Source organism: Passer domesticus, chromosome 2, assembly GCF_036417665.1.
Source record: "Passer domesticus isolate bPasDom1 chromosome 2, bPasDom1.hap1, whole genome shotgun sequence".
NCBI classification, from domain to species: Eukaryota; Metazoa; Chordata; class Aves; order Passeriformes; family Passeridae; genus Passer; species Passer domesticus.
In genome coordinates, this window is record NC_087475.1 from 10,925,590 (window position 1) to 10,948,028 (window position 22,439).

General features: G+C 35.2%; 1 protein-coding gene across 14 annotated transcripts in view; it reads left to right on the forward strand.

The window, feature by feature from the left end:
• Positions 1 to 22,439, forward strand: part of DMD (dystrophin) — a 1,145,450-nt gene that overhangs the window by 406,510 nt on the left and 716,501 nt on the right. For 13 of the 14 annotated variants that reach the window (XM_064407380.1, XM_064407383.1, XM_064407377.1 and 10 more), the window contains 2 exons: positions 15,266 to 15,444; positions 16,392 to 16,514. In XM_064407380.1, the coding sequence (XP_064263450.1) occupies positions 15,266 to 15,444; positions 16,392 to 16,514 (302 nt within the window). The remainder of the gene's footprint in view (positions 1 to 15,265; positions 15,445 to 16,391; positions 16,515 to 22,439) is intronic. The other variant, XM_064407384.1, reaches the window with a different exon arrangement.

Below are 22,439 nucleotides of genomic sequence, written 5' to 3' on the forward strand. Positions count from 1 at the left end.
CAGAAAATGTTTCATAGTGTTCATCAGTATATACACTGATTGCTCATGTAAGGGGGAAATTACCATTCCCTAATTATTTTTTATTACTCTTAAAATCTTCTGAAGTCATTTGGGTATTGCTGTGATTCTTTTGGCTGCCTCTGTTTATTGTGCTCTTGCCCCCTGGTTATATCAATTCTTTCTAAGCAGTTGAGCTGGTGCTTTATGCTCCCTGATCAGCAGTTCTAGATAAGATGTTTAAGGGAAGCTGATAGCAATCAACCTCTGGCTGCTCTTTTGGAACTGACGGAAGCACAAGCCTGCAGCAGAGGTTGGCACAAGCTAACCCACACCAGCTCCCAAATGCTCTCTGGAAAAGTTATGTCCTGAAGAAGATGCTGTGGAACAGGTGAGAAAGATAACTCTGTCACAGGAAACATCAGAACCAGGGTGAAGAAAGGGAGGGTGATATTTCCTGGAGGTTGTCTCTCTCAGGAGATGGAAGCATTCCTCTGCAAACCTGACCATGTCTTGAGAGGTTTGTTGCTTGTCACCATTTAGATCCAAGAGGCTGCAGACAGTGTCCCAGTGTGTGTCTGACCCTCTGGATGCTCCCCTTTGTTCATTCATTTGGGCATTAATCAGTGGGTAGTGCCTGGGTATCTCAAGAGTGACTGCAGAGTTCTGGTGAGGATGAAGGGCATGGTGCCTGCAGGGTGCTCTCCTCTGTCCCGCTGGTAAAGAGGAAAAGCTCAAGGAGGACTGGGCATATTTTCAGATCCACTTTTGACTGTGGATCTGGTGTCACAGCTGGGGGTTTTGGCTTTTTTCACTGTGGGAACCTGTTTGAGGAACAATGCCTGCTTAACAGGACTGTCAAAATGGATAAAGAACATCTTTGGCAAGAAGTGTCAAACTTTGTGATGAAGGCTGTAGCTTGATTGTGCAGTAAGCCAAAGAGAAGTGCAGGAATGTGGGACAACAAAGTTTTTAAAAAACACTTCTGTGATGAGGTATCTCTCATCTTCCTTATGTAAAAACCAGTACACAAATGCACATGTAATGGGAAAGGTAGACTTGGAGGTCCACCAGTTGCAAAGGTGTTCTCTCACTGAAAGTCCAACAGCTGGGACTGCTTGCATGCCTGGTGTGCTGAAGGAAACACAGACCCAGAAGGTGGGGAAGAGATGTTGTGTCCCATGCAACATAGGGGCTGGAGAAAACCCTGGAAAGGGATTTAGATCAGTCAGTGTAGCATCACTATATTTTTAACAACTGAAATAGAATATTATCATTGAGTGTGTTAATAAATTTAATCTTGTGAACTGTTCTGAAAGACAAGATTGTCAGTTCATATTTGGATTGTGTAGGCAACGTAATTTCTGTATGTAATTTGGGGAGGTTTTGACAATGGTATTAATCACAGTTTCTTTATATGCATGTTTTTCTGCTGAGATTCTCTCTGTGAGTGATGGACTGGAACCTGAGAACTTGGTTTTTCATTTACTTCACTAAGAATTGAATTGATACTACAGACATATTGCATATTAGCTATTCAAAAGAAAGAAGATGTTCAGATGATAGTAATTTTCCATTCTCATTGCTTAGGTTTTTATAAAATAAATGACCTAGAGTTGAGACACCTCACTGTATATCCCAGAGTTACCTGCTGTCTTCTGAAAAGCTTAGGATCTCCATTATGGATGCTTTATAGTCTGACTACTCTGGCCAAATACAATAAACTGAAAATGTACAGGCTTTTATGGATTTCTAATTCTCATTAAACTAATAGTAGCCCATTCCTGACTTTCTTCTCAGTAATATCTGTTGCAATGACCAGTGCAACACTAAGAACAGAAACAAGTAATACTTAAAAAAAATCAAACTCTGTCTTAAATCCATAACTCTCTGTTGGGTAACTTGCTAAGGCTAGGACATTTTTTATGAGGAAATATCACTGTCTATGGCATTAATATTTTATAAAAGCACAGCAATAAAAATACATGTGTAAAAACTTTGTTTTAAGATATTACCTGGAGATACTTACCTGCCTCTTACATGTTTTCTCTAGCAGGATCTTCAGAAAACTGTAACATTTGAGTTGATCTTAAAATTAATTGATAGAACAAAAACATAACAAAAAGAGCCTGACCTGTAAGAATATGTTTCAGTAATAATGCACTATCAATTTTTGCTATTTATTCCAAGCCAGGATCACAGAGACACTATAGAAAATGGTTTTGTAAGTATTTTATTTTGATTCTACTTGTTTTATCTGCCTCTATTTATCCTGATGCAGGATATTTCATTTTTATGTTACTTGTATACTTAATAGCTTTTTTTGCAAATTGCATTGTTAAATGGTATCCTTGTAGCCCCAAAGTTTAGATGAAAGTCATAACAAATAATGCAGGGAGTAAGGACCTGTGCATGCTAAGAGCTGCATCCTTTTGAACTGAAAATAGGCGTGTAGGTGAGGCTTAAGTTTGGGACACTTGCAACTGATCACTATATATTCCTTTCAATACCAGGCTATAGTGCTTTAAGTTTGATTTTGCTTCAATGAGCAGTCTGATTGGAAAGAAGAATCAAATTACAGAAAGTTTTGGGATGTTTAACTATGGTGTTTGTTATCCCATGTCCCTTGACTCAGGTTTGTAGAAGAGAGTGGTTTTGCTGTTGTGAGTACATGTGCTGTACAGCTTTGCTGGTTAGGTGGCATAAAGATTTCATACTATTATTCAAAGGTTTAAAATATAGTTCACTTCTTATCTATGTCCTCCAGATCTGGGAGGATTCTAGCATGCCTTTTGCTCGTGCTGAAGTCTCTGGTCAGCTGAAGCTCAGAGGGGACAGTGTGGGGAGGGCACTTGGCTGCCATTGCTGCTTTATCTGTCCTTGGCAGACTGAGTGCTTCAGTCTGCATCAAATCTATTGCTCTGGATTTGGAAATGTGTTATTTCTAAGGTATTAGAACTTTTCATGTTTTATTAAAAGTGTTTTTGTGCAGGCTCAGAATATATATTACTAAACTGTTAATGCTGCAAGTTAGTAAAACATGCCTCTTCTCTGTCACTGGTGTCACTCACTTGTCCTATCTGAATCCTGCAGGCTCAGTTTTGATGTAATCCCTATATATTTGGTGAGATGGGCTAAATTATTAGAGTGTTGGGCCAACTTACACAAGCTGCTTGATGAAAATGGTTGCACAGCCAGGCCTAAAGATTTTTTCAGGAGTTACCAGTCAAATAAAGACCCAAAGCAAAAAGTAGCTAAGCAGAATAAGGTCCATTTTATGATTATTTTGGGATATTTAATATTTATTTGTAGTTTTAAAAGTATTATATATTGTTAGTTTAAAGTTTGGAGAGCTGCTTAATTTTTAATTTTGGAAGATTTTTCAGTTCTATGGTTTTTGTTTTTGTTGGCTTTTTATGTTAATCTGGGGAAACAAGTCAATGAGAGGAGACACTGGTAACCTTTGTATTAAAATCTCTTTGTAGTTTTACTGCAAGACTGTACATTGTTTAAATGTGAAGTGAAAATTTCCCAGTGGGTTTGGACATGTATTTCATTTATTTAGGTGTTTATTAGATTTTCCAGGCCCCGTTTCAAAGCCTAATCTCAGGTCTTCCGAACATTCTGAGTTCTTTGCAAAGGTGACCTCTGCTGCATTATTTTTAGATTATGTATGTTTTCTTAGCTAATAACCATTAAATCCCCTCTTTATGTTTGGGCTACAGTCAGTCTCTCTAGCACTGGGTAATTAAAGAAAGACTTGAAATAAATGTTGGCCTCCACTGCTCTCATTTACAATCCTAGACTCTGCTCCCATAACTGTAGATATGAATGTTAATGTCATCATGGCTATGAGTCCTGTACCTGTAGCATTGCTTATTTGTTTAATTACTCACACTGGAAAAGTCGATTCTAAATTCTAAATTCAATTTTCAAGCACATCTTCTTATGATCCTTCTTTTTTTTTCCCTAAAAATGCTAATAAAAGTTAGTATTTAAATTATTTTGACCTTTAAAAATACACTTTGTTTCAAAAAACATACACTAAGGCCTGACATGACATAACCTCTTTAGGAATTAATAATGCTAATTAATGGACAAATGTATATTCAGTTGGTGAATCTGAAGATTATGTAATTTATTTAATTTTAAAAAGAGAATTCAAGAAAATATAATTAGTACTTACAAGTTAAATATCAAGGGATAATATGCTAATGGTAGAATTAGCAGTTCCATCTTTTTCCAGGAATATATATTTTCATAAACCTTTACATGTTCTTTTTCTTTTATGCTTTGCCCCTGCTCCGTATTTACAAATCCTTCTTCTTATTAAAATATTCACCAACTTATATTTAGATTTAAGCTGGTTATTTTTTGTGTTGCTTCACAGTCCTATCTAAAAACATTTTGAGGGCTGTTTGCATTTTCTTCATTAGCATAATGCATGATAAATATGTAATAAAACTGGTTGTTGTTCTGATGCATTCCTAACTCCTATTTACATTATATTGACTGCACTGATTAATCTCCAGCTTTCTTTCACATGCTCTATTGGTGTACTATTAGTTGTTAAATATGTATATGTATGCTATATATGAAAAAGCTCTTTTGCATCTGTAGTCTAATGCTTTATCAGAGTTTCTAAGAATAGTCAGACATGACACATTTTTTTTTATCATTATTTTGACCAGATTATTGCATGGATATATTTCCCCATAATTTAACAATAATAATTTAAAAAAAAAAGAGTCAAGGGAGTGGATTTCATAGAAAAACATGAAACTATAGCTTATATTAAAATAGTATAAGTACAAACCTAGCATTAACTAGAATGTGAAAAGGAGGGGAGGAACAGTACATTTAGGACCTGATTGTTCATTGCAGTCCTGTTACCTGCAATTTCAGGTAAACATCTCATTATAAAGGTTTTATAGAATTCCTCAAGTTTTGCTGTCATCAGTTGGATGCTTTGCCTTTGTTCCTTTGTCTTGCTCAGAACCTTGCTTTCTGAAGGCAATAAACTTTTCTGCATTTTAGGCTGTATTTCTTCAGGTTTGTTGTATTGTCTTTTGTTCTTGTGCTAACATTGTCCTTGAGCTTGGTGGTTTTGCTCTGATTGCTTTCACCCCATGATATATTTATAAGAAGCACTCGTGTAGCTGCTATAAGCCTTCCTTTGACTAGGCTCTCAATATGGTTTTGTTCTTCTCAACACTGCCTACTTACGACTAACAACTTGTTTCTATTCCACTTGTAGTTTATCATTCTTGGACATGTCAGACCAAAAAACAGAATTTCAAATCAAATCTTGTTAATGCTTTGTGGAATAAAATCAATATTATATTTCTTGAAGATGAATTTGGTTTATCTTTCAAAATTGATATTTGGATGAAAAAAGTAACAAGCCTTGCATTTCAAGGCTGTGATCTCTCTGCTCCTTGAATGCTCAGATGTGTGAAGTATTTTCAGGAGGTGCTGTTGTACATAGCACTAAACATATTTTATGTACTTGCAGCTATTCTGTAAAGTTTGACAAGTGTAATTTTGCAATTTTTGGTTAATGTGACAGGCTTTTGTTCTGATCTTGAAAGCTTTGTCTGCATTTGCTGAACAATAGCTGGACATGTACTACTAGAGCATTAAAATGAGCTGAGCTTTGTTTAAACTGCCATGCCTATGTAATCTGGAGCGTGGTTACATTCAGAATGTCCCAAAATTTGTATCAGTTCTAGAAACTCTTGAAAAGATTAAATTGCCATTTCTTACCCTTTCATCTTTGTGTCTAAGCTGACTCAACAAGCCTCTAACATAGCCCTCATTCATGAAATACTACAATGCTTATTTAAGTTCTAAGTGTATTGCAGTGGACTAGAGATTGGTGTATTTAAAGCATTAAAAACATAAATTTCTTTGAGTTATTTAATAAAACCATCCATGAAAATGCTGTGTTTCAAAATTGCTCTTATACTGCATCATAAAGTATTCCTGGAAATAACTGTATGAGTACTGATATTTTGCTATCCATTTCTTTCTGTGTGTGAAAACCATGAAGACAATTAATAATTCTGAACTGAGAAAAATGTGAGCAACCCTTTTTATAGTGAAGTCAGAAACATCTTTAATAAACAAGGTGTTCCTTTATACTGATTTATGGTATGTATTTGTCTTGTTTTAGGGCAAATTTGGGGCCCATACAGGCCATTCTTTTACAATTTTCCCTCTTGATACAGTATGAAGAAGGATTTCCTTTTTCAGAGCACAAAGTAAAGCATTATAGTGCTGCTATTATGCTGACCACTAGATGGTAATTGTTGTAATGTTTTAATACTTATGGTTTTCCTTTTATGTATTAAGTAAATTTAATGTATTGCCTTTCACATTTGAAATTTGCTATATTTATTTTGTTTGATATACACATAATATACCATTTGGCACTGGAGTCACACCTGCTTTCTGTGGTTGCATATTTAAAGCTATACCATCTTGCTGGTGAAATTTGAAGTAAATATTATAGATATGGTGTCCTCGAATCCAGTCTGATTCCACCTTGGCCTCTCGCATGCTGCTCCACACCCATCAGTATCACACTCACTTCTGTTCAGTCAGGCTGAGGCATGCATGGGCTGGAAAAGGCAAGACACCTTCTTGCTGCTGCATGTTTAAATAGATTTCATTAAAATGTTGATTTCTAAATCTTTGCATTATGAATTATAAGACATCCTTGCCCTTAACCTATTTCTCTGCTTCTCCAACACTAGCCACGTATAAAATTGTTAAAATGTAAATGCAAGGTTATATTTATGCAAAACATGAGCAGATGTTTCCAGCCTCAGAGTATGGGCTTAAGAAGTTCTGACGGTTGAGCATGAGCAGTTCTCTTCCTCAGATAATCAGATTTAAGGGTTTTTTTTCCTTAAATTACATTGCAGGTAGATTTTAAATAACTTCCTGGAAAATGGAAAGTGCATAGTAACCCTTCAGGAAAAGCTCGCACTTTTAAAAAGTATTGGCATGACACATTTTACACTGCTTTTCCTCATGATCAGCCTAAGGAAAAAGATCATCACTTTAATCTATTTGCTGCATTCTTGGTGAAATAATCCCTCAAATGTTAAAAATATGCCTCCTACAACATTTATATTTTTTTTTCTAGCCTGTTTCTTTAACATTTCAATGCAGGAATGATCATGATATATATAAATTATTAAAATAGGGTTTCAGCTTTTTCAAGATGTGTATGTATTTTCTTTAAAGATATGCTTTTAAAGTGGAAATAGCCTTTTTTCATCTGCTGCAGTTAACATTCTTAAAGATCTCATTTGTCATTTTTTGTACTGTTTATGCGCCATACATACAGAAGCCTTTAATATCCAGGTAACTGGTCTTTGTGTGGATGTACCCACTTCACACATGCAGTGAGAAATTTCAAGATGTGTAGCTATGTGACTCATCAAGAAACCTCTTTGAATTTAAAGCTGGCACATCAAATCGGTTTGCGCACAGGAATTTTTCTGTCAATGAGGGTTTTGTTAAATATCCTATATGGAACTGAACCTTAATAGCTATGAGTTTTCTCAGTCTCTTATAATGATATCGAAAATTTCCCAGTTTTTTTTTTTATTTTATTTTAGCTGAAATTAATGAAACTTGCATGCCCTGTGGAAGTATGGTCTATTGAATATAAAAAGTAGTGCATTATACCTGCAAAGGGTACTCTGGCCTAAGTTAGTGGGCAACAGGAGTTATTATTGAAGATGCTACTATACACAGTAAATTTTGTATTTGTTTTAAAATGTCTAGAATTAATTTTACACCTGATCTTGACCTAAAATTTAGGCATTTTCCTGCATAGAACTTTAGCTTTGTTCCTTAAAACTTCTGCTGCATTTTTTTTTTAATAAATCAAAGCAAAGCCGAGAACAGCTTAGTTTCAATTTACAGCCAAATTAGTCCATCTTGGACACTTTGTTGTATAGGTTTCACTCTTTTTTCCATTTTGTTTTTCTCAAGTAGAAATAATTTCATTGAAATATAATATATACATAATATTGAATATAAATAATTTTATATTTCATATAAAACCAGTTGTCCATATGGTTCTAGAGGGGAAAGGTGCAAGCTACCTGTGGTATCAGTCAGCATTCTGTTTTGTTGGTTTGGGATGGAATTAATCTCAGGTGATTTTAGCTTGCTTCGATGTCAGAAGTAGCACATTGCAGATGGGAATAAAAGGAAGGTACAGGTACTCTAGCAGCAGAATCCCCGTTCTTCCCTGTACTGTTTCAAAAGAATACTGTTATTCCCAATGTTGGTTTTTTTTTTTATTGCACTTGAGGAGGTATTGCCTTCTCTTACTGAGTATGCAATCACCCATCCAGCACATGGCTCTTTCTATTGTCTATTCAGAATTGGCTGTTTAGATTTCAATTGCCCTTTTCCATTTACCTTGTATCATTTCACCTTTATGAAAGATTCTACAATGAAATAAAAGTAATGAATTTATCTCCATATGAAGTTATAAAATCTTTAGTTACTGGATTTCAGTCTCTAATTTTCTTTTTTTTTATATAGTTAGCTGTACAGTTTCTCTAGACTAAATATTTATAAAAGCTAAGTGGAAAATCTGCAATATTTTGAAAAATTGTCCCATTTGCTCTCTCAAATATTAGCCTGTTTGAAAATATCTCAAATACTCTTAGCAAAATTACAGTTTTGGTACTGCTAATATTACCATTTTTGAACACTGTTCCTGATTCAGACACTGTAACTCCCTCGATCTGTCTTCAATTTCAGGACTTTCATTAGGAAGTAGGTAACAGGGTATATTTTAGGGTTTTTTTCCTCTGGCCCTTCCCACCCCTACCCCTTATTGCATTTCCACGTTTCGAAAAATCAAACTCCACCTTTCAGTAGTATATAACAAGTTTGTGAGTATATTACCTGATGATTATTTTTTGTTATTTCAACAAATTGGTGACAGCCATGCTCACTCCTACCGAATGACAAAAATATTAGAATAAAACATGATATGATAAAAATGTATAATACCCCAAATTTTTAAAACCAGTGCTTTATACCTTTGCTATTTTTATTTCACTTCTCTCTATCTCTTTGTTGCAAAGAAGACACTTACTTGAGATATAGCTTAAGGTGCAAAGGTTGTGGTGTTGCTAAATCAACATTTAGTACTGTAAGAAACCTGAAAAAGAAGCACCTTTACTGTTCAGCAGAGGTATTAAGTCTGATTTTACAGGTTTAAAAACCAGAGATAGCATCAAGTTCACTTAGCCTGGATAGTGCTGGCCTAATAATCCAAGGCTCCTTCACACTCATGCATCCAATCAGAACAGACATTCAGACAGATTAAAGGTATGCTCTGCCACCAAATATTTTCTTACCAGATACATTTGAATTCTGCAGCACTTTAATTCCACAAATCCTTACCCATCTCTGTAATTTTAAAAGGCAAACACAAATGTGTCAATTTTTCAAGGATATTTTCTTCATGCTGCTGTTGTGACCTTATTTAATAAAACACACAAAGATCAGCATTTTGAATGTACTCTGTAGCTCTTAACCATAAGGTTTAAAATATTTATGAAGGAAATACCTGTTTAAAAACTAACATTTTCCTCTGGGAGTTTCATAGTGGTTCAGGTTTATGACCACTCATGTCTACAGAAAAGAAGAAAAAAATCAGTGTCACTATCTGTGTAATTGGACTCTTCCAGACTTCTGCTCTCATTTAATTGTCTGTATGTAATTTGTGCATTTTGCTAGCAGTTCATTTTGTGAAATGTGAATTTTATTCAGCAAATTAATAGACTGATCACTATGCATATTTATGTAGGCCTTTCAATGGCCTTCAAAAATATCATGAATTGACCTTTGCTTTAACTTTGTTTATAAATAAAGTTTTAAAATCATCAGTTTTAATTTCCACATTTCAATATTTACAATTCTGCGGTATTTCATACATTGATTTTTGTTTATCTGCAAGTCCAGGGCTATTCTTGAGATTACTTGCGAAGATTGCTTTCATTTTGAATTTAACATGCAATCTACTGGTGGAGTAAAAAAACAGGGCAGAAAATAATTACAGGCTTAAAAAAGAAGCCAAACCAGTCAATAATTGTGAGTAGACACTGCAGTTACTGGCTGACCTTTCAGAGACTGCAGAGTTTATTGCTTCAAGGTCTTAGTGGCAGCAGTGAGTGTCGGTAGAGTAAACCATTACTGCTTCTGTGGTTCCTTCTGTTATCATACCATTAGTATAAACATGAATGTAGGAAAATGTCATTTTGAGACCTAGGGGAGACTGAGGAAGAAGTATGTATACACTTAAGAAAAACACCTTATAATCTTTGCCTGATAATCTTTCTTGTTTCTTGGTGTTTGAATAAGAATGTACTATATATAGGCTCATGTTTTCACAGTCTGGGAACTAAATCACCAGGAAGAGAAAATCTCAGATGCGACTCATGGTTCTGTCATAGCTTAATGTCTCTATAAGGGCTTTTTAAATGACCAAAAGTATGCATTTGGAGTAGAAATTACCAAGTTTAAAATTTTCCCTTTTTTTCTTCTTTTTTTTTAATTTTTTTTTTCCCCCTTAACTATGGGGGCAACATTTTGTAGATACTTTTTATTCCTAAGTTTCTGATACATCCATTTGGGAATGAAATCTTACTTGTTTTTCTTGCTTTTTAAGAGTAAGCCATTTCATTTTTACAAGTACATTCTCATGCACTTTCAATTGCAAATTTCAGGTCACCCAAATAAAAACAGGATGAAAATATATCCCTTGGGAAATATATCCCTTGACCAAAATCAAATGTTTTGGTCAGCCTTGTCAGGCAGATTACCACAGATTTTTGAACAGGCTTTGAAAAGTTCACCCTTGTCCTTGAGGCTAAAAGGTAAAATAAATAAAAGTTACATCTGAATTGTGGCTGCACTTTTATAAATGCTTTTCTGTGCCCTCATCTTAGATCTTGTGGCTGAGGCAGGTGCCACACTAGGAGTGGCTATAGGAATTTGGGAATGTCTCCTATAATGAGTTTACAGTGTAGATATCTAAATTGTTAATCATTTACGTATCTGTTAGATTTCTTCTTTATTTCAGGAAGCTGAGAGCTTCTGCTTTCTGAACAAATGCATTTGGAAATAAGAGTAGAACCTGTAATAAATATTAATGTTGTATTCCTATTTTAAAAACCCCAAACCCCACTCTGATAGAAGAAATAACATCCTTTATTTTTCATGGGGGGACAAAAACCCACATAACCTCTGAAAATTCAAATCAGCTTTGAGAATCTCCATTATTTTTGTGGAAGGAAAGGCAATGGTTTGTTTTTTTTATTTAGCACAGTTTTTAAAATTTCCTATGGGATAGCAGCAGGTAATATTAAAATACTGGGATTTTCTATTACTATTGTAACAGAAGTAAACAACATTAGGTGATGTATAGGATTTAGAAATTAGTTTTATATGTTTTCTACTGTGTGATTCTGTGAAAATCCTAGCTGCTTCTTTTGAGGACAAAGGACTTCTTGTATTTTTGGGGCTCAAGTCTTATCTTACTTCTCAGCACTACATAAGGTAAAGTATATTTCAGAATTTTTCTTTCAATCTAAAGAAACTAGATCAGCAGTTTATGTACAGAAATATAATCATTCTGGCAGTGCAGTTGGCCTTTAAGCTCTCCTCTTCAAAGTTATTTTGCCACTAGTTTGATACAAAGAGTAAACACAAATAGTGACACAAATAGTGTCAGAACTGTTAGTTGGTCAGAGCTTGGCGAACGCAAAATATTATTAAAAGAAACAGTTATATTAGTAGCTGTGTATTTGAAAATTTTAAGAAACATTTCCATAAACATTTATAACTTGTATTCTGTGTGTGTCTTTCTATATATAATGTAACACTGTAGGAAAATGTTGGATTTTGTTTGTATTGCTAGACCTGTATTTTTTGGTATGGAACATATTTGTGTTTTATATCATCCACGTTTTCACTCATCCCTTATTGTTAGCAGAGATTTGATTATTGACCAAACATATGGATGCAAGAACCAAACCACTTGTGAACTACAAGGCTTATGAAAATTGGCTGCTGGATTACTTTTTGAAAACTTTGATGTATTTAGAAACTAATTAATTTGAGAACACTTCAGGTTTATTGTAGTCATCCTTAACAGTCAAACTTGTAGTTATGTTCATCAGAAAACAAATAATATTTGCTCATAAAAATCCAGCTGCAGTGAACTTTTATCAGGCAAACTGCTTCCCAGATTAAACCTGTAATAACCCTTTAAAGAGAACTGCACTGAAACAGAAGTGGATTTGGGTTATATTTCATAATTTTAATGTTCTGGGGTGAACTCAGATTCTTTCTGCTCTTTTGGTACTTGTTACCAAATAACTGCTTTTCTAAATGAACAGAATCTTACTTTACATTAAAATTCATGGTCAAAATTGAGGTCTTGTGGTGTTTCCTCAGGCTCAGGCACTTTGCTCCATATATCAAAATAAGTGTTTTGGTTTGTTTTATTTTTCTGTATTTTTTTTAATTTGACTGGAGACCTTCCCTGGACAGACTAATCTCTGTAAATGGTCAGGGGTGAATATGTTTTCCGGGGGAGCATATAAAGTTAGGGTCTTGCAAGGCAATTTTGTTTCTTTGATGATAAAAGATTCTTAAAGAAACCATATCTTAATAAGTAATCCCATGGATCGTAAAGGTATCAAAAAGAATTGTCTGAATGATATGGTTCATGTGACATGTTTAAGTCACTGTTTTCTTTTGAAAATTTTTAATTTGTCAGCATAAAGTTTTGTACTGAAAAAGTTTCCTCTCAATAATTGGAACACTCATCTTGGAAACTTTTCCAGTAGTTTTTAGTAACTGTTTCTTATTAAAAAACTAGAGTGGTTTCCAGAGCTTTCCAAACTCTTTCAAATTGTTTATTGATAAACACGTTAATATAATTTCTAAACTTATAAAGCTTCCCATTTTTAACTCTTTTGACTTGTAGTCTAATTTTTTTTCCATTCATTTTATTCTTTTCAGTCCTGCTCTGGATATTCTTTGTCATGAAAACTGATGCAAATTTTCTGAAAGAATTGCCTCTGAATTGAATTTGAGAAGTTAAACTGGTCTGGGGAAAAAAAAAATGAAACCCAAACATTAAATACTGGATAATTTTCTCAAAACTAGTATTGGAGAAATGGCTTAGTCTTAATATCTTGACTTAGTTTTATTAAAAAATCTGTATTTTCCTAGAGTTTGAGATTAGTTTTTAAGAGGCATATATTGGTTTGACAGATATTTTTGCCCCACAAGTGAAAGTAGACATGTTTATAAAGAAATAGTGAACTTCCTTGCAAGAAAATGCTTGAATTCCAATTTATTTACTGTCTAGTTACAAGGATTTCAAATAGCCATCAGACTCAGCTGTTGGTAAAGATAGTACATCAGACTAGGATTCAAAATAAGAAAATATGAAGGCAAAGTATAGCAGAAGTCATTCCTGCTCTGATAATTCAGGAGCCCATAAAAAGAGTTTTTAGATATAGATTGATATTCCAGGCTTTGCATCTATGGTTTTTTAGCTATTTGTTGTGATTAGATAATTAAATCCTTTTCTATTTGCCAGTGGATTTTGACAGCTGCATATGTACTTTTTATTTGTCAGATAGAATGGGTAAACAGTTTTTTGCATGCATAACATTTGTTGGGTACTCAATTTATTTATTGTGTGAAATATTTTTGTAGATAACTGAGAAGATATTTGCCCATTTGGTTAACAGGACATTTTGAAATGGAAAATAATGAACAAACAATAGAAAAATCACAGCTGGTACTGATCATCCAGTGTGTACTTCTTCCCAGTAGGAAGGCATGGATATTCATGTAAACATCAATTACTAGTGGACACTAAGTATAACAAAATGGTGTTAGAATATTCAAGAGAAGACAAGAAGATGCTTGCAGTAAAATAATTATATTATGGAAGTGGGAATATTAGAGGGAATGTGCCATTTTTCCACTAATGCTAAGTAGAACTAAACCTTCAGCTGCCTCTCATAAAGTACCAAGCAAAGATATGGAGATGGGTCAGAAAGCCAAACCAAAATTATTCATAGAATGTCTTTTCTTAATTTCCAGATAAATGTGAAGCTTTTAATGCAAAGTGCTTTCCCACATTCTGGGCACTGACAATGAGATGCCACATTGTAGAATCATTGATTTATTTTCTTTTATCTGTGAACTCAGAGTTTAGCTAAGACTGGATTGATCTAAGACAGTAAAAACTCATAGTTCTTGGTTTTCTGCCAGCGCTCATGTTAAAACATTTATGGAATTAATGATAAATTTCTGGTACAAGTGTCCTTTTACATCTTGATTCACTGGACTGAGTGTAGGAAGTAAGCGTCAATGGCAAATAACAAAGTAACTATTTCAAAGAGCTGCCACATGCCTTACATTTTTACAAATCGCTATTGACTTGAATTGTTGAGTCAGGAAAAGTGCTTTTCCTGCTGATGTATAACATGGCTATGTGCAAAAGCTGAAATCATCTTTGTGTTCATGCAAAGATTCTTTTACTGACTGCTAGAGGCCATAGAGATTTTACAGGTTTGGTTTTTTTTTTAAAGAGTTTTTCTATTATGTATTTTAATGTCCGTGAATACCATGTTCCTTTGATGATTCACAGATTTCATGAAGAATGCAAGACTAAGTAGAATATAAAAGCCATGTAGCTTTATTGTAGTTTGACTTCAATCGTTGGTTTTTATGAACCCATTCACAAGAAAATCTGGTAATTATTTTTCCCCCCACATCATTGTTGCTTTCATTGGCTAAATAATGTGGGGAGAATGTAAAAGACATGACTTGGAAAATGAGGTTTTCCTTACGTTTTTATAATTGTAGTATTTATACAGCACAAGCAAATACACTTTTTCCTATGTCTAGTCCTGCTTAATGGGGATCACAGTGTTAAATTGCTTTTTGACACAAGAAATATAGATGGAAAGCTTATGCTGAATGAGGTAACATTACCTGTATAAACTTTGGCACCTTCTCATTGATATGCAAGTTTATTCTGCAGTTTTGGAACTGATGGATAGGTTCTAATTAGTCTCTAGAGTATTCATGTGGACAATAGATTGCTCATTAGCTTATCAACTTTCCATTAAACTAATTGGCTATTTCTCATATCGAATGTGGAAAGTAAAATGATGCATGTTAATTTGTCTTCCAGATGTTGCAACTGCCTATCCAGATAAAAAGTCCATCATAATGTATGTGACTTCGCTCTTTCAAGCCCTGCCCCAGCAAGTAACCATGGAAGCCATCAGGGAGGTGGAGATGTTGCCACGGCACACAAGGATTACTAGAGAAGAGCACGTAGAGGTACACGAACAGCATTTTTCACAAGAAGTGAGTTTCACTTTTCTGCTTTCGTCTTGCTGGTCTAAACTGGTTGTTTCCCTGCCTGCCCATGAGACTGATGTTAAATGGGTAGTGGAAGGCAAAAATCCCATGGGTATAATGGGCAAACTCTCATCAACAGGCAAGTCAGATGTACTTCTCTGCATGTATTTTCATACTGGTTTTCATCTTACACCAGACTGTTTTAAAAACTGCCATTCAGCAAGGAGGTGCTTTGCACTTCAGTTGTACAACATTGTGCAGTTTGATGGTGGTAGGGCACCTCAAGGAAAAACAAATTTGGGGAGACTTACATTTAAAAGCAGATAGAAATATCTTTACCTTTTTAGAAAATAACTATTGACATTTCTCCATAGTCATGATACATTTTTAATTTTTTAGCATTTTATTTACAATGACTTGCATTTTAAAATAATCTTTTCTCAGTATACTGTTGTCCTCTCAAAAAAACTCATGTAATAATTGGGATTAATTTATGGTTGCAATGTCAGTTTTGCTTTTACTGAAACCATCAAACAGCTACCGCTGAAGTGTTTAGTGCATTTTAAGCCTAGTTTACGTGTCTGAATGTAAGCTGTATGTTGGGTATGGGATGCACATTCTTTTAGAGTTCTGAGCAGATAAGTATTGGCTCTGTTTATTCAAGATGTGACAAAAGATCAGTTGCTTTTTGAGCCTCTGCTTGTAAATTATAAAGAAGCTTCACTTTACATTGGTATTCTGCTGGTGTGGAGTCCTGGCAGTTTGTTGCTTTTGGAAAGGGTGTCAGATTAAATGAGAGGTTTCCTTAATACCATCCCATTTTGCCTCATGAATGCCAACACTGTCCTTGAAAAATGACCTTCCTGCTTCTTTTTCTTCAGTTGCTCTTGAAATCAATATTTACTTCTACAATCCATGCTCCTACCCATGTGTACATTCTAATTTATTCGTAGATCACAGTCAGTGTTCCCCAGGGACCTTCGCCTTCTCCTAAACCGCGGTTCAAAAGTTACGCGTATGCACAAGCGGTGTATGTCACATCCCCTGACCAAAAAAGGAGGCAGGTTCCTCCACAGGTCTGTCACTATCGAAATTTTTTGAGAGAGTTGTTTTGTTACACTTGTGCTTGGGGTGAAAGAGCTCGTGCATTTTGCTGCTACCTGATCTTAATGACCTGCTTTTTCCAGGACTTTTTTTCTGTCAAGTGTTTACTTTTTCCTGTGTATTTCTGCATGGCTGGCAATAGCTGTTGTGCTGATTGTAAGGGATGATTAACATTCAAGCACTGCTGTTTCAGAATAATAAATTTCTTTCTTTGTTCAGTCATTTTTTAAAATAGTACACATATTGCCTTAAAAAAGTATTAGAAGAACAAATCTAACATAAGCCATATTTGGCATCTATTATATTACAGCCTCAGGTTCAGTTATAGAAAAAAAAAGAACCATTGGCTTTCTCTCTTTTTCTTACCCTTCCTGTTAAAGAAAATAGTTAATGATGGCATTTCTCAGAAGGTTACTGTACTTAGAAAAAAAGGTGAAACAAGTATTAAATTTAACGCTGTATTATTATATTACAACAGTTGGTAATTTTTATCACAAATGGCAGCTTGCTGGTACTGAGGTTAAGGGGTTATATTTGATTTTTTTACTTATTGGTTTTATTTTATTTTTTGCCTTTAAATACCTGAAGTGGTTTAATAAAACTTTTTTCAAGTAATCCTTATAATGAGAATTTCACTAGTTGAATTTTTTATAACTTTTGACAAGTATAAGACCCAAAGGTCATATTGTGTACTGCAATGTGATTTCCTTTCATTACTTCATGGAGAAAAGATCTGTGTGTATGTGGTGCTACAGCTTGAGTTTGCCTCTGGGTACTTAATTCTGTCTAACATCTAAAAATCTATTGCGAAATTATAGTTCTATTCAACCCTGTTTTCAAATCTACTGTTCAAGTGACAGGTATTTTATTGAATAATGACTTCCTTTAAATACTCCAGGACAGAAATCCTGTGCACACAAGCATGAGCCCTGCCTACATTACTCTAACATCAAATGTGTTGCAGTGATGAGTCACACAGCTTTGAAACAAGATGCTTAAAGCAATTGTAATTGTTTTGTTCTACTTAGATACTACACAGATATTTTAGAATAATGAAAAGTTATTATGTAGGATAGATTTTTTTTCTTTTTCTTCAGGTACTTTTATTGTGATCAATTGCAGCTTTTGTCAGCACCTCCACCATAAAAATTAATGTATAAACTGAAATAAATGAAGTCATTTCTACACAAAGCATGGTTGCTGAAATTTCCTAAGATATAATTTGATTATTCAGTCCTCATCTTGCATTCCAGTTTTCAGATCTCTTCTTCTTTAACTTGGAAGTATCATCTGTTACACTTTCACGCAAGAATTAATACAATATATTATAATTCTACCATTATGGCAGGAGCTGAAGACCTAACCAGAATCTAAGCCAAATTGTGCTACAGCCACAACAGATATTAACAAATGGAAAGCATTCATTTAAAATTCCTTTGGAAAACCACCTGGCAAATTCTCGCTATAATCAAGATAAACTTGAATTAGATATAGTATTTATTAATATCCCAAATCCATATGTGGAATTCTTAGACAGTGGTTCTTTTCTTGCCTTCAGTTATGTATTTCTTAAAGAAGAGTTGTTGTCTACCTGTTAAAGCAAGTTTATAATTAGGGTTAAATAGTGGTTCATATTTTTTTTCTCCAGATAAATGGGACTAGTATAACTTAATTACACCTATTTTAACTAAATAAATAAATATTATTTCCTTTTAATTTCTTAGTAGCTTTTCAATTTTCTACCAGCTACATTATGATTTTTGGATATCATTATAAATAATGCAACTGCCTTAAGCTTTTAAGTAAAATCTACTTCTCTAGGGGACTGCAATAAAGAAATCAGGAGGAATTCAACTTTTTTTTCTCTAGGATTTTGTAAAGTTTAAGAAGGTGACTCTAATTTCTATCTAGTTATCAAAGAAAAGTTTATTAGATTTAGTTGACTGTTGCCTGCCAATTTCCATGGCATTTTTGCTGTTGTCATAGAGAAGCATTTTTCACAAAGTGGTCTTCTGTGGAAATCATGGAGTCATTCTTTTTTTTTCTCAATCTCTGCAAAATTTCAGCTTATAGGACTTGAATATTATAATTTCCCCAAAACAGTCATAATTAAATAAGACCTCTTTCCAAAGATTTTGATCATGATCCTTCAAATTTGACCATATATGGCTTTTCATATATGGCATACATTTGCTTCATATGTCAGTTGTCAGAAACTGTAAGAGATGCGAATTGTGGTTCTCTGAGCTCCTTATTGGCAAGAAGGAATACCGTAATTTGTGAAAGCTCTTTCTCTTCTATCTTCTACCCTTGTCTATTCTTTTATGTCACATTTCAGTTCATTTCACTTTCCTTATCTTCACTCTTCCTAGTAGCTTCACAACTTGTGTGCCCTCAAATTCGCCCTTCCTTTCTGAATTCTTACTCTGTCATTCAGGAGGGTACTTGCAAGACCTAGTATTTCCATTGTGCCAATTGTGGCCAGGCAAGTTTTGCTTTTTTTAACTATGACACTTCTCAAATTCAAGGACAATCATTGCTCTTCAGACCTGTTCACTCTGTGCCTTCTTGTTCAGTCAGTGCTTCACCACTTCTGGTTGAACCAGTAAAACATTTTCAAATGCCAGAGGTAACATGAATAGCAGTTTTTCTGCTAAAATTCAAGAAAAGTTTTCCTCCTTTACCTTGTTTACTTGGACAGTGTTCATAAACTCATGAAGATCTTGGGAAAAGAATCTACTTCTCAAACCTGAATCCTTGAATTTCCTGAATGAGTGCTAAAAAAGGTGCAACAGAAAATATTTATGTTGACAGTTTTTACATGGCACTTAGTGCTTGGCAATTATAGAAGGCTTGCCTGAATTTGCAGGTCTGTATTTTGTCTTGTATGTGTTCTCTGTAATAAGGCTTCACTTACAAATATCTGGCTTAACGAATAAGAGGATCTTTGAGTAATTTTCTGAGACATTTCAAAATCCTAATTTACAACTACTCATTGTCTTCTGTTTATATTTATGAAAGCACTGAGGTTTATGTTACTGATTTATCTCACTGAACACCTGACCAAGAAGGATGCTGTGTTTACTTTCCATTTTGGTTTATCAGAGCAGTTCCTAGTATTGATCCCAGGCAAAACTCCTATCTCACTGCTTTAATTTTCACTTGCTCTACAGATCTTTTACATTCTTTGGGGGTGGTGACCCTACCCCTTCTCTAGGCACACTGTTCCGGTGCTTGATAACCCTTACAGTGACAAAATTTTTTCCCAAGGTCCAATCTGAACCTCTCCTGGCACAACTTGAAGACATTTCCTCCTCTTCTATCACTTGTTATGTGGAGAAGAGGCCAACCTCCACCTCACTACAAACTCTCTTCAAATTGTTATAGAAAGCAATAAGGTCCCCAAGGTTTACCCCAAGCCTGCTTTTCCCCAGGCTGCTCAAAAGCAGCTGGAGAAAGGGAGGCTTTGGGGAAAACTTGAGGAAGACTTTTCTCCCCCAGCTCCCTCAGCTGCTCCTCACCATTCCTGTGCTCCAGACCCTTCTCCAGCTCTGTTCCCCTTCTCTGGACTCACTCCAGCCCCTCAATGCCTTTCCTGCAGTGAGAGGCCCAAAACTGGACACAGGATTTGAGGTGTGGCCTCACCAGCATGGAGTACAGGGGACAATTCCTGCCCTGGTCCTGCTGCCACACCATTGCTGATCCAGGCCAGGGGCCTTTGGCCTTCCCAGGCCCCTGGACACATCTGGCTCATGTTCAGCTGCTGTTGACCAGCACCTCCAGATCCTTTCTTTTTTTTTTTCTGGGAAGATTTCCAGTCAATCTGTCCCAAGCCTGAAGACTTTCCCAGGGTTGTTGTGACACAGGTGCAGAACGTGGCACTTTGCCCTGTTAAACCTCAAGCAATTGGCCCATCAATCAGCCTGTCCAGATCTGTCTGCAGGGCCTTCCACCCTCCAGTAGATCAATATGCCAGCCTAACTCGGTGTCACCTGCAAACTGAGTGAGGGCAACCTCTATTCCTATTGAAAAAAACGGTGCTTTTCAATATAAGCATTGAAAAAAAAATAGGGGTGAACAAAATCTGTGAGTATTTTGAGACTGGTACATCTGTAAATAAGCTTCTGACAGGTCCTGTCAGGAAGGTGAGTCTGTGAGTTTGACTACCTTAAATTATCTATTCAAAATCAAGCCCATTGATCTCTATGATTGTTGATTTTTGTTCTTTTAGCAGAAGTTATGTTTTCTTCATTCCACATTGTATGAAATACAGTTTGTTTGCAGAAGTACTGTTTAACTTTTAAACTGACAAGCTTCAGTGTATTTGAATTGAAATATTTTGAGATGAAGCAGTGGTAAATAGGAACGCTATTTGCTGGCACATAATGATGTGATTTGGGACCTAAGAATTAGGGGCTTCACCTCAGTCTTCAACTTTGTCATTATTAGTTTGTGAGAAACCCCTAACCATCCAGTCATTACTTGTGTTTTACAGAAGCATTATAATGCAGTTTGCTTGTTTTCTGGGGTTTTTTTTAACGTGAATTTTACCCAGTTTCTGTATGGCACTTCATCAGTCAGTTCATAACTATAACAATTAACTTGAAAAATCACTAAAAGCTCCTTATAAAATTAAGCTGAATTTGTTCCCACAGCACAGAACCCTTCTGGCAGTCTTGCCCCTGAGAATGGTGGTTTTCTAGACCCCTAATTTGCCACACTCTTGGTCTTCTGCCAACAATTTAACTTCTTTAAAACTGCTGTGAGACCTTTCTGTTACTCTTCAGGGTTTGTCTGTGCCACAGAATTTAGTGGTACAGCATCACAGAATTGTTTTATTGTTCTCCTTTATAATAAACCAGATATTTCTTTTACTTAGAAGCTGTGATCTAAATACTGTCCTGTTTACCTTATGGTAAAGTCCACTTTTGGAGAGGCATCAGAAGACAGTTAAATACAGCCAAATATAAGTTTAGTTTCAACTTTTTGGTAGTATTTCTAATGTAAGATACTTGTCTCAAAAAATATCCCATTGTGTCAGCATTGGGGAGTTTATGTCATAATTTAAAGTGGAAATTCAGGTAACTTTACTGAAATACTGAATTATCTGCACATTCAGTCACTAGATGATGATGGATATATAATTTGGGAAATTATCATAATGATAGTCCCAGGTGTTAGCCTAGGTATTCTCATTTAAATAGAAACTTTCAGAAAGCTAGGAACTGTTTCTTTACAGCTAAGTAAAATTCCTAAGGTTTAGGCTAGGCATGATAAAATAGCAAAATTTACCATCAAAGGTCGGAACAAGGAAAAGCAGAGGTAGAAAAATTGCTAAGTGCAAGACTTCTGGATTTCTTAGGGAGCTCTCCTGGATACCATGTGTTCAAGGAACAGTTTGAAAAATGATGAAGCAGACATTTTCAAGTGTGTTTATATATGTTTTATAGTTTCAATAACAGTCTGGAAAATAGATGGCTTCTTGTCTGAGCCTGGAGGTCTGTCAAGATGACAGTTGTTTCCTGTCACTGCTTTGTGTGTAGCCACCAGCAACAGTTTTAACTCATTTTGTGTGTTTGGTTTGTTTTTGTTTGGTTGGGTTTTTTTTGTTTTGTTTTTGTGGTTTTTTTTTTGTTTTGTTTGAATGATTACTGTAGATTCTTTTTCAAAGTGGTTTTGTTGTCAAAAATGTTAGTACTCTTATGGGTAAAGTGATAACTTGTAGAGGATCTAGTTTCCAATCTATCAGAACTTTTAGTCTACTTTATTTCACACACTCATTCATTTGGTTTGCACCAGAGCTGAGCTCATGAGGTTTCAACTTCCCTGCTGGGGCAGAGAGGTTGCTGCTGGTCCAGCTGTCAAGTTGAGCTCTGCCACTGCTTTGCATTTACAGA